This window comes from Erythrolamprus reginae, chromosome Z (assembly GCF_031021105.1).
Source record: "Erythrolamprus reginae isolate rEryReg1 chromosome Z, rEryReg1.hap1, whole genome shotgun sequence".
Taxonomy (NCBI): domain Eukaryota; kingdom Metazoa; phylum Chordata; class Lepidosauria; order Squamata; family Dipsadidae; genus Erythrolamprus; species Erythrolamprus reginae.
The window spans coordinates 48,140,022-48,152,102 of record NC_091963.1 but is presented as its reverse complement, the minus strand read 5'-3'; the positions used below and the strand labels follow the sequence as shown (position 1 = coordinate 48,152,102).

General features: G+C 40.2%; 1 protein-coding gene across 8 annotated transcripts in view; it reads left to right on the top strand.

Annotated features, from left to right (window-relative positions):
- Positions 1–12,081, top strand: part of ANKRD28 (ankyrin repeat domain 28) — a 120,060-nt gene that overhangs the window by 72,999 nt on the left and 34,980 nt on the right. For 7 of the 8 annotated variants that reach the window (XM_070727725.1, XM_070727721.1, XM_070727722.1 and 4 more), the window contains 5 exons: positions 2,697–2,808; positions 3,767–3,793; positions 4,299–4,373; positions 4,517–4,718; positions 11,049–11,136. In XM_070727725.1, the coding sequence (XP_070583826.1) occupies positions 2,697–2,808; positions 3,767–3,793; positions 4,299–4,373; positions 4,517–4,718; positions 11,049–11,136 (504 nt within the window). The remainder of the gene's footprint in view (positions 1–2,696; positions 2,809–3,766; positions 3,794–4,298; positions 4,374–4,516; positions 4,719–11,048; positions 11,137–12,081) is intronic. The other variant, XM_070727723.1, reaches the window with a different exon arrangement.

Sequence of the window (12,081 nt, the reverse complement as noted above, 5' to 3'; positions counted from 1 at the left end):
CTCTCTCCAGGCTTTAGAAGCCTCCAGCCGGAGAGAGAAGCAGATTTGTTACAGAGATCCACTTGGTACGGAAGGAGGAGAAGGAGGGCAGCTCTTTCCTTTCCTCCTCCTCCCCCACGGCTGTGGGCTATTCTGGCTCTCCACCTCCTCCTTTCCCTGTTGCCGTCCCAAGTGGATCTCTTTAGCAAATATGCTTCCCTGCACAACACATGTGGCAATAAAGGGACACGGAGGAGAGAGCCAGCAAGCTAAAGGGGGGGAGGGACCGGGACGGCATGAACTCTCTCCAGGCTTTAGAAGCCTCCAGCCGGAGAGAGAAGCAGATTTGTTAAAGAGATCCACTTGGTACGGAAGCAGGAGGAGGGCAGCTCTTTCCTCCTCCTCCCCCGCGGCTGTGGGCTATTCTGGCTCTCCTCCTCCTTTCCCTGTTGCCGTCCCAAGTGGATCTCTTTAGTAAATCTGCTTCCCTGCACAACAAATAATAAAGGGAGACGAGGAGGACCGAGGATCAGGGGTGGGAGATCAAGCCAACAAGCCAGCCAGCAAGCTAAAGAGGGGGGGAAACAGCATGAACTCTCTCCAGGCTTCTAAAAACTCAAGTTTAAAGAGCCCTGGGTTAGGGTTAGAAATGCAAGAGTCTTCAAACCTGGAAAAATTAGGGCTTGTGGACTTCAACTCCTACTCCTGAAGTAGCATGGCTGGTGCAGGAATTCTGGGAGTTGAAGTCCACTAGTCTTAAAACTGTCAAGTTTAAAGAGCTCTGGGTTGGGGTTAGAAATGCAAGAGTCTTCAAACCTGGAAAAATTAGGGCTTGTGGATTTCAACTCCTACTCCTGAAGTAGCATGGCTGGTGCAGGAATTCTGGGAGTTGAAGTCCACTAGTCTTAAAACTGTCAAGTTTAAAGACCCATGGGTTGGAGTTAAAAATGCAAGAGTCTTCAAACCTGGAAAGATTAAGGCTTGTGGACTTCAACTCCCACTCCTGAGGTAGCATGGCTGGTGCAGGAATTCTGGGAGTTGAAGTCCACTAGTCTTAAAACTGTCAAGTTTAAAGAGCCCTGGGTTAGGGTTAGAAATAGGTTTTAGCTTGGTTGCTGATTGAGCTACTTTTTTTACTTTTGAATTTATTGTTATTACCAGATTGCTTTCGTTTACCCTCTTTTAAATTTACAGAGCTAATTTTGGTTTGCTTTAAAATAAATATTCTAAAACATTTAATCTACTGATGTCTCAATTAATGTAATTTTATTGGTTTCCATTTTTATAAGTTACCAGTAGCCACTGCATTTTCTAACCTCGGCTTATACTCGGGTCAATAAGTTTTCCCAGGTTTTTGTGGCAAAAACTGGTGCCTCAGCTTATACTCGGGTCGGCTTATACTCGAGTATATACGGTAGTTTATTTAAAACTTTCCTCTTTTTATCTTGGGAATTGAAACCATTAATGTTCACAGAATATATTTCTGTTTTTGATTCCTCTACATTACTTATATTTTGGCCTAAGAGCTTTGGTACTTCCATTCTGCCATCTTCAATGTTTATCTTTTCCATTTCCTTAGTCACCTCCCCCCTTCTCTCATTTCCTGGTATTTCTTTCTGTCCCAGATTGCTTCACTTATCTCACCTTCTTTTCTGATCTCCCTTCCCTCTATTACTTCCTCTCCACCAACATTCTTACAATAAAAATCTTCTGCCTTTTCAATCGGATCTACCCTTATCCCTTTTTCTTGCAATGACCTTCTGGGGTTAGCCATCTAAAGTTTACATTCTGTCTCATTAATTTTGAAGTTAAAAAGAAATATGGTTTTCTAAGAACTCTAACTTTCTTAAGAATCTGTTTGAGAACCGCTAATTGTCTCCCTTTAGATTTTATCGGTTCTTTCCTCGTGACACATTCCATGTTGATTAATTAATTTTTGTTAAGACTTGTACTGTAAAATGTACTGTACAAAATTGTGCGAATCAATAGCTTCTATGATTCTCAGCATAGTTTGGTAATCAAATATTAATTATATAGTTATGTAATCATAAATTAATGATATAATTTAGCTTTTTTACCAATGCAGTTATCCTGCTCAAACTTTCTAGTAACAGAAAACGGGGTGGAAGGAAAGTTTCATTTGCTTGTTCTTAATTCTACCTACCAATTTTTTTTTAATGTAGGTTGACTATGACATACTTGTTTTAGATACCCATATTATAACTGCAGAATGTGCAAAGAACACTGGTTGATGAAAAACACACACACATTATTTGAATTCAAAGATTATTACATTTATAAGAAATTATTTGCTATACAGTATTGTTGATAGTTAAAAAAAGACTAAAAATAATGACTGATTAGGTCAGGGATTTTTCAAATTTTAAGATGTATGGGCATCAGTTTCCAGGACACCCCACCTAGAATTCCACATTAAGTTAAAGTTGTTAAGTTTAAAAAACATTAGATTAGATGTTTTAAAATTCAGGGACATAATAATACACACAGGAAAATAACCTTTAACATATCATTCCTTCACAGACCTAGAAATCTTGTAAGAAAATACTATTCTAGGTCAATTAGCATACTTAGCCATGTAAGTCTTTGCCATATTTCATAATACCATCATCTGGGCAGGGGAGAGGATTCAAAAGTGACCATCTCATGTTTCCCTTCTCATTGAATATTTATATTAAAATTTTACTCATTCTGTTTAGGTGCCTGAAATATTTACTTCGAAATGATGCAAACCCAGGGATTCGAGACAAGCAAGGTTACAATGCTGTTCATTATGCTGCTGCTTATGGACATCGTTTATGTCTTGAATTGGTAGGACAAATAAATGTGAATTATGTTTAGAAATAAATAATCACTATTAGACAATTTAGAAATAAATTTTGATAAATTATTTTTAAAAGTTCAAAAGAAAAAATTAATAATTAAATTAGTAAAGAAAATAGAAGTTTAGTAGTGAGTTTTGAAAAGTTAAACCAAATTTGAAAATCTTTATATTTATTTATATAAATTCCAGTACATTATATTGAATTAGAAGCCTTTGAGCATTCTGTGCTATTTCTTGGGAATCATGTAATATGTTTATTTGAATTCTAAACAGCATGAAGCTCAGTCTCAGTAACTTTTGAATGTTTTCTTTCAAGATGGTGATAATATTAAAGATTTGAAAAAATTAGTAGACAGTATTTATTAAGAATGATACTACTAGAGGTGACTACTAGATTAATAGCAAGCCCAACCTCCCCCCTACATTCCCTGATTCCCCCTGCCCATGCTTTAATCTCATTATTATTTTATTTTATTTTTAATCATTTATTAAGTAAACTATTTTAATTGTTTATTGTATTTTTTCATTATTATGCTACTCAAATGTTTACACCTCTTTTCATTTCTCAGTTTTTACTATTGGAAGCCGCCTAGAATAGGTCCACGATGACATAAGCAGCAAATAAATTTAATAAATAAATGCTGCATATGTAGCTACTTTCATATACATGTTAAGTTAGAATTTTCTTGCATTTAAACAAAAACACAGTTATGGTTATAGCCCACCAGTGCGGATCTACTTTCATTTTAGCAAGTACTTTGAGTCTTACTCTTAACTTCAAGGATAGTTCATAACTACCATTTATTCAGTATCATTGTAACCTTGAATGGTTGCTGAATGAATGATTCATTAAGCAAGGACTATCTTACTTAATTCTAAGTTGTTTGAACAACTTACTTTTTAACGTTTCAGACTTAACTGATATTAAAATTGATTTCATTACAGATCGCCAATGAAACACCTTTAGATGTTGTAAGTACAAGAATCTTTGCTGTGAAAATTTATAAATATTCTGAAATGTGGAAATCAGACTGAGAAACAATATAATATATAATTATATTAAAAGTTTTTCAGAAAGCACATTCATTCATATGTATCTGTCTCTAGCCTTTTGAAGTAGTTTTCAGTTTTTCCAGTTGCTGTGAAAGGTACTTGTCTGATAGTAAGAAAATATAATGCTATTATAAAGAGATGCAGAAAGGTGCTGTATCCCACAAGCAACTAGCAGCTTTTTACAATAGAATCCAAAACATTTAAGATTATTGTTCTCTTGATAACTAGAAACATGCATCCAGTCATTCACCTACACACTCATCTACTTGTACATTTATTTGTAATGTAATGTTTGGATTTACAAAGACATTTGCATTTTACAGACTGAACTTTAATATTACTAATCCATTAATTAAGATGGAATAATAAGTATTTATGTTAAACTAAAAACATCTGAGTACATTATCAACTGTATTTTATTTAGTTAATGGAAACATCAGGGTCTGACATGCTGAACGATTCAGACAACAAGGCACCGATTAGTCCATTACATTTAGCTGTAAGTACTTATTGTATCCAATATTCAATGTAGGATTATTTAAAGCTACTTGATATCTGTATGACTTAATAATAGTAATTCAGTAATTATTTAAATTTGTTGACATCTAAGTTATGATCAATGTCTTCATTTTTTTTGTTTAGGCCTATCATGGACATCACCAAGCTTTGGAAGTATTAGTGCAGTCTTTGTTAGATCTTGATGTACGGAACAATAATGGACGAACACCTTTGGATCTTGCAGCTTTTAAGGGACATGTTGAATGTGTAGATGTACTCATTAATCAGGGAGCCTCTATTTTGGTAAAAGACTACGTTATAAAGAGAACACCAATACATGCTGCTGGTAAATACATTGTTTTTATTTCATAGTGGAAAGTTATTTTACAGATGGAAACATGTTTATGATCTCTCCTTTCTCATTTTCATTCCAAAAGGCCCATTGTAGAACTACCGTATATACTCGAGTATAAGCCGAGTTTTTCAGACCAAAAAATGGGCTGAAAAACCCGACCTCGGCTTATACTCGGGTCACTGAGGAGTCACCACAAGAGGGCGCCCCACTGGAGTCCGGCAGGCATTGGTGGCTTGGGCGGGTGAGGGAGCTAGGGCAGGGAAGGCATTGCTGTCTGTGTAAATACGTAGTGCCATCTCTGACAGCCGGACACAGGGACTGGGCTGCAGAGGTCACGCTTTTCCACCCTCCGCGGCTCCAACTTTTAATTAGGAGAGAAGGGTGGTGTGGAGGAATGATGCCGGTGCCGAGGAGGCACCTTTAAGGCAAATTCAAGAGTTCAGAAAAGAGAGGGGGCGAGGCGATGGGAAGCTGGTGAGGTGTGCGGGGGGCGAGAAGACAGAAGCAGGAATCCACAGCTGCTTCAAAAACGGAGCCCCCTGAAGAACTGGAGATGGGTGAGACATTGATAGAAATGGCGGCGGGGCGGGGCCATGCAGCTCGTCTCTCTCACTTCCTCACTTGCTTTCTTTCTTTTTAAAATATTTAAATACCGCTAAATCAATATGCTGTCGGCTGCTTCCTCTTGTCCTCTTTTGTTTTCTCCTGTTAGTTGCGATCGTGGAGAAACAGGAGGAAAGGAAAGAGGCGAGGCTTCTTTTTTCTTTCCTCTTCCTCCGTTTCATTCGCAACGGATCTCTTTAGCAAATCTGCTTCCCCCGAACAACACATGGGGCAATAAAGGGAGACGGAGGAGGAGGGAGGATCAGGGGTGGGAGGGAGATCCAGCTAGCGAGCCAGCCAGCAAGCTAAGGGGGGGGGAACAGCATGAACTCTCTCCAGGGTTTAGAAGCCCCCAGCCGGAGAGAGAAGCAGATTTGCTAACGATATCCACTTGGCGCGCTAGCAGGGAAAGAAGGAGGAGGAGGTCAGCCTCTTTCCTCCTCCTCCCCCAGGGCTGTGGGCTATTCTGGCTCTCCTCCTCCTTCCCCCGTCCCAAGTGGATCTCTTTAGCAAATCTGCTTCCCCCGAACAACACATGGGGCAATAAAAGGAGAAGGAGGAGGGAGGATCAGGGTGGGAGGGAGATCCAGCCAGCAAGCCAGCCAGCAAGCTAAAGGGGGGGGGGGGCGGCATGAACTCTCTCCAGGCTTCTAAAAACTTGTCAAGTTTAAAGATCCCTGGGTTAGAGTTAAAAATGCAAGAGTCTTCAAACCTGAAAAGATTAAGGCTTGTGGACTTCAACTCCTACTCCTGAAGTAGCATGGCTGGGGCAGGAATTCTGGGAGTTGAAGTCCACTAGTCTTAAAACTGTCAAGTTTAAAGAGCCCTAGGTTAGGGTTACAAATGCAAGAGTCTTCAAACCTGAAAAGATTAAGGCTTGTGGACTCAACTCCTACTCCTGAAGTAGCATGGCTGGGGCAGGAATTCTGGGAGTTGAAGTCCACTAGTCTTAAAACTGTCAAGTTTAAAGAGCCCTGGGTTAGGGTTAAAAATGCAAGAGTCTTAAAACCTGAAAAGATTAAGGCTTGTGGACTTCAACTCCCACTCCTGTGGTAGCATGGCTGGTGCAGGAATTCTGGGAGTTGAAGTCCACTAGTCTTAAAACTGTCAAGTTTAAAGAGCCCTGGGTTAGGTTTAGAAATAGGTTTTAGCTTGATTGCTAAATGAGCTACTTTTTTTACTTTTTAATTTATTGTTATTACCAGATTGCTTTTGTTTACCCTCTTTTAAATTTACAGAGCTAGTTTACTGGTTTTCTTTAAAATAAATATTCTAAAACATTTAATCTACTGATTTCTTAATTAATGTAATTTTATTGGTTTCCATTTTTATAAGTTACCAGTAGCCACTGCATTTTCTAACCTCGGCTTATACTCGGGTCAATAAGTTTTCCCAATTTTTGTGGCAAAAAACTGGTGCCTCGGCTTATACTCGGGTCGGCTTATACTCGAGTATATACGGTATTTTAAGCATTTGTGTCTTGGTATAATTTTCTTCCTTTTCTTATTTTTTATTTTATGTAGGAAGGGTGCACATGCATGTGTACACACACACATACCCACTCCACACACTATAAGCCTATCCACAGTAAATATGTATTTAATACATTTACAACACTATACAAAAATTTCAGTTTAAAACATTTTAAAATGTTTAAAATAATGATAGTATCATTTTGCTTGTCTTTGTCTTGAGTGCAAAATAGAATACATTTGTTAATATACTTTTCTTTAGAAATGCATAAAAATAAACTGTTCTTTTTTTGGATGGTATAATTTTTTTATTGTTTTTCATACCTTACAGAGATTCCAATTTATATACCTCAAATTAAAATATTAAACAATACAATATCAAATGCCAATTTCTTAGTCAAAGAATAGTCAAAGATAGTGTCTTCCACTATCGAACTCAGTGATAATCTTCCCTAATCTATTGATTTTAACTCTTTGTTGTTTCATCTGTCTTTCCTATATAATACCTAACATAATTAGTGCTAGTTAATAGTTAGCACATATTAATCCTACTCCTGTTATAACTCTCCTCCCTTATCTTTTCCCCTTCCTCCCACTTTATTTATCACCATAAATCAAATAAGCAACTTATAATTCAATCAATCAATTAGAATAATATAATAAAAGAGAGAGAAAGAAAACCAAAAAAGAAAATAGAAAATGGTTGTCCAAAGATAATCATAATCATTACCAAATATCCCATCTATATTATGTGCAATAATCAAAGCTATTTTCAATTTTATCATTTATAAGCCATTAAATTTTTCCCTCTTATATAATTCTTCCATTTTACACTTTATATCACTTGTTTGTATATTTGTATATATATAAGCTGCCATAAGATTAAAATATTAAAAAATCCAATTCATTAAGTATACCTAATTCTCTTTGTGAGAAAAGAGAAGAGAAGGAGCTAATATTTTTTAGTAACTTAAATATTCTTACATGTATTTTAATTTTAATTTTCTTAAAGACATTTAATTCTTAAAAGTATTTAATTTCAATTTATAATATTTAATTTAATTTCAGTCAAATCAGACGGTCCAAAGGTAATTTCAGTCAAATCAATCAGTCCAATTAGATCAAAACTATTCAAATCAGTTTAATACAGTTGAAATAATTTCATCTTGAACATTATCTTCCTTCCATGGGTTTAGCTGATCAGTCTTCCCACAGCAAGAATACTGTCTTTAAACCTATGACAAATGTAATTTCAGTCAAATCAATCAGTCCAATTAAATCAAATCAATTCAAATCAGTTAATTCAGTTCAAATAATTTCATCTTGAACGTTGACTTCCTTAATGCATTGGCTGGTCATTCTCTAGAATACTGTATTTAAAAAACAGTAGCAAAGTGTTATATTTCCTCCAGCCACATGATGTCGCTAGGTGATCAATTCTCCAAGTCTTCTCTATGTAGCTCTTCTCTGAATAGCTTTAAATCAGTGTGCTGCGAGACATGGTCTGGTGTGCTGCGAAGCTCAGCTTCCGAGACTGAAAGCTGAGTGTCCTTCCTCCCGCCTTCTTTGCGGCTTCCTTCTTCACGGCTTCTTTTTTGCGCCTTCCTTCTTTGTGCCTTCCTTCTTTGCGGCAGGTGAGCTTGGGGCCCGGCGGGAGGGTGCCGGCAGCAGCGGCAGTAAGCAATAGCCAGGGGCGGCTGCTGCAAGCGGGAGCTCCAGGGCTGAGGCACCGGTAGCACCCAACCTGGCTGGAGCTTCCCTGGTGGCGTCGTGAGCTTTGGAGCACCGGCGGGAGGCCACTGGCAGCGGGAGCAGGAGGGTGCCAGCAGCAGCGGTGGAGGGCAACTGCTGCAAGTGGGAGCTCCAGGGCAGAGGCACCGGTAACACCCCGCCCGGCTGGAGCTTCCCTGATGGCGTCATGAGCTTTGGAGCACCGGCGGGAGGCCAGCGGCAGCGGGAGCAGGAGGGTGCCGGCAGCAGCGGGGACGGGCAATAGCTGGGGGCGGCTGCTGCAAGCGGGAGCTCCAGGACGGAGGCACTGGTAGCACCCCACCTGGCTGGAGCTTCCCTGGTGGTATCGTGAGCTTTGGAGCACCGGCGGGAGGCCATCAGCAGCAGCGGCACCAGGTAGTAGCCAGGGGATGGCGGCATCGAGTAAGAGCTCCAGGGTGGAGGCACCAGCAGTGCCCCGCTAAGCTGGAGCTTCCCTGGTGGAGGCGGCGGCAAGTGTCCTTTGGGGCCCGGTGGGATGGTACCAGCAGCGGGAGCAGGAGGGCACCGGCAGCAGCAGCACCGGGCAGTGGCCGGGGAATGGCGGCAGCGAGTGGGAGCTCCAGGGCAGAGGGACCGACGGTGGAGGCTGGACGTGTTGCTGGACGCTGTACATGCTGGCACTGTGGGGCTGGCATTGGCCCGCTGGCTGGGCCGTGATGGAGATGCCAGCCCCACGCCCATGCCCAGCGCAGCGCCAGCATGTACGGCATCCAGCAGCACCTCCAGCCGCCGCCATCAGGGCTCCTGCTTGCAGTCGACCACTCTGCCACCACCCCTGGCTATTGCCGGTGTGGTGTAACGAGAGAGAAAGAGAGAGAAAGAGAGAGAGAGAGAAAGAAAGAGAGAGATAGCAAGAGAGACAGAGAGAGAGAGAGAGAAAGAGGGGGGAAGGAGGGAGAGAGAAAGAGAGCAAAAAAGAGAGGAAGGACGGAAGAGAGAAAGAAGGAGGGAGAAGGAGAGAGAGAGGGAGGAAGAGAGAGGTTTTGTCCAAACTTTTTTTTAGCCCCCCCCCCCCCCCCGCTCAATGTTCCCCAGGATTTTCAAAATGTGAATAATGTGCTGCGGCTCAAAAAAGGTTGGGAAACACTGCTTTAAATGACTCTTTTACTGTAGCTTCCTGTTTCGTACTTCCTGTCTTACGATGTTCTTTGTTTATAGAGGAAAGGAAAGATAAGGATTCCAAAACAAAGGTTAAAAATTTCAAATTCCAAAAGGCGAATTTCATAGAGAACCAATTAAATAGTTGAAAATAATCCAAATGATGGGCAATTTCGCTATTTTAGAAGCTTTCGCTGAAATGCCACGTTGCACAGTTAGCTGCCTTCTTCAATCTCAGGCCATTCTAACTCCGTCCAGTAACCAAGCAAGAAACAAAGGTCTAAAATTCCATTCAGGCATTTTCCACTTACCATCATAGACAGAAAATCTCTGCTTCCCCTCTGCAAGTAAGTCCTTCAATTCTCTTTCCAGATGGAATCATTCGGCTATCTTCCCGGCATTGGGTAGTCTCTGCAGCTGTGTTGGAACAGGTATGGCTGCCTGTCCGACTTCACCATAGCCAGTGTGAGATAAGCCAGTTCGCCCAGCAGGGCATGCCAGCCCCTGCCAGGTCCCTGGCAGCGTCCCAAGCGTCACTCTCCCTGTACGAGAGATCCGGTCTGGTCCAAAAGGACCAGAACCCCCGGGCAATGGGACTTGGGGACATTTCCCAGGAGAGAGGGAAATATCCCGGTGCTGCAGTCACGAGACCCCAGCCCCCTGAATAAAAAAAACCCCTGTTCTTGTATGCAGGAAATCTTGTTAATTTATACTGCAATTGCATAATTCCATGTTTAAAATAAATTAGTTTATTTAATTTTATTTCATTGAATTGAATATAGGAACTTTACAATATAACAATAGCAAGATAAAAGCAAAATATAAAATAGATTTAAAAGATAATAATCTGCCTACTTAGCAAAAAAATTGTACAAAATACATCCAGCAAAATTTTCCACAAACACACGCCTCATTCAAGCCCTGGAAGAACAGTCATACCTTTAAGGTCTCCAGGAACTCCATCAAGGTAGGAATCATGTGGAATTTAGGGGGCTTCGTTCCAGAGCCCTGGTACCATTACAGAAGGCATACTTCCACTTTAACCAAGTGGAACTTTGTAGATGATAATTATTATTTTGAGTTACACCTCCAATTATGCTGGCAACCAGAGCATATTAAATTTAAAAAGTTTTATATTAAGGAATACATTTCAAGTAATATAAACAATATTTGCATGAGGAAGATTGAATACAGATGTATTTAGATTTAAGATGATCCATTAATTTCAGCTAGTAGATTCAAGTCTTTCATAAAAAAAAGAAATGATGTATCAGTGTTATATCTATTACATCTTAAATATACTTTGGTAACTCTTCAAAATAGATTTGTTCTTAATCATTGATTATGATTACTATTTGTTGATGGTATTTTGCAGCTACAAATGGTCATTCAGAATGCTTGCGGTTGTTAATTGGAAATGCAGAACCACAGAATGCTGTGGATATTCAAGATGGAAATGGACAGTAAGTTTCAAATAATTGTATCTAAAGTGAGAGAAATTACACAGTGGTATTGTCTATCGCAGGTAACTGTAATACAACTATAAGGTATATCAACTTTTTAATATACTAGTATCAATTGTTATATCAAATACATAAATATTTTCAATGTTATCTATTATTACATAGTTTGTTTGTTTGTTTAGTCCAATACACAATAATACACAATGAAGGTTATAGAGGATACACTCGAAGTAAGATATATCAAAGAGAGAATAGAACAGAAAATATAGCAATAAAATATATCAATGAGAGAATAGAAGAAAAGATATAGGGATAGAAGAGAAGATATATGGCCACCATGGCAACCATGGACCTGACCCAAGTAGTTCAGGGCCCAACCCATGAGAGGGGACACACTCTCGACATGGTTTTCCTCTCAGGACAGTTGAGTAATGATCTGATATTAAGGGGCTTAGAAACGTTGCCATTGTCATAGTCAGATCATTTTCTACTGCGGGTTGATTTTAAGGCTCCAATCCTTCCCCGCATGGAAGCGGAACTGATTAACAGGTTCCGCCCCAAATGCCTGATGCATCCAGAAGGTTTTTAAAGGGCGCTTGGGGTTTTGTCGGATTCACTTGTCCACAGTTCGGCGGAGTTGCTTGCTGCAGCCTGGAATATGGCTGCGACGGAGGCTCTAGACCGAATTGCGCCTTTGCGACTTCTCTCTGGCAACAGACCCTGGAAGTCTCCTGGGTTTACCAAGGAGTTCCGGGGAATGAAACGCCAGAAGAGAACTCTAGAGAAGCGTTGGAGAAAGACCAGATCCAAATCTGACCAAACACTTGTAAAAGCTCATATTGAGATTTACAAAGTGGCGATCAGGTCGACAAGACATGTATACAATGTCAGTCTGATTGCGTCTGCAGAATCCCACCCGGCCGCCCTGTTTAGGGTGCCTCACTC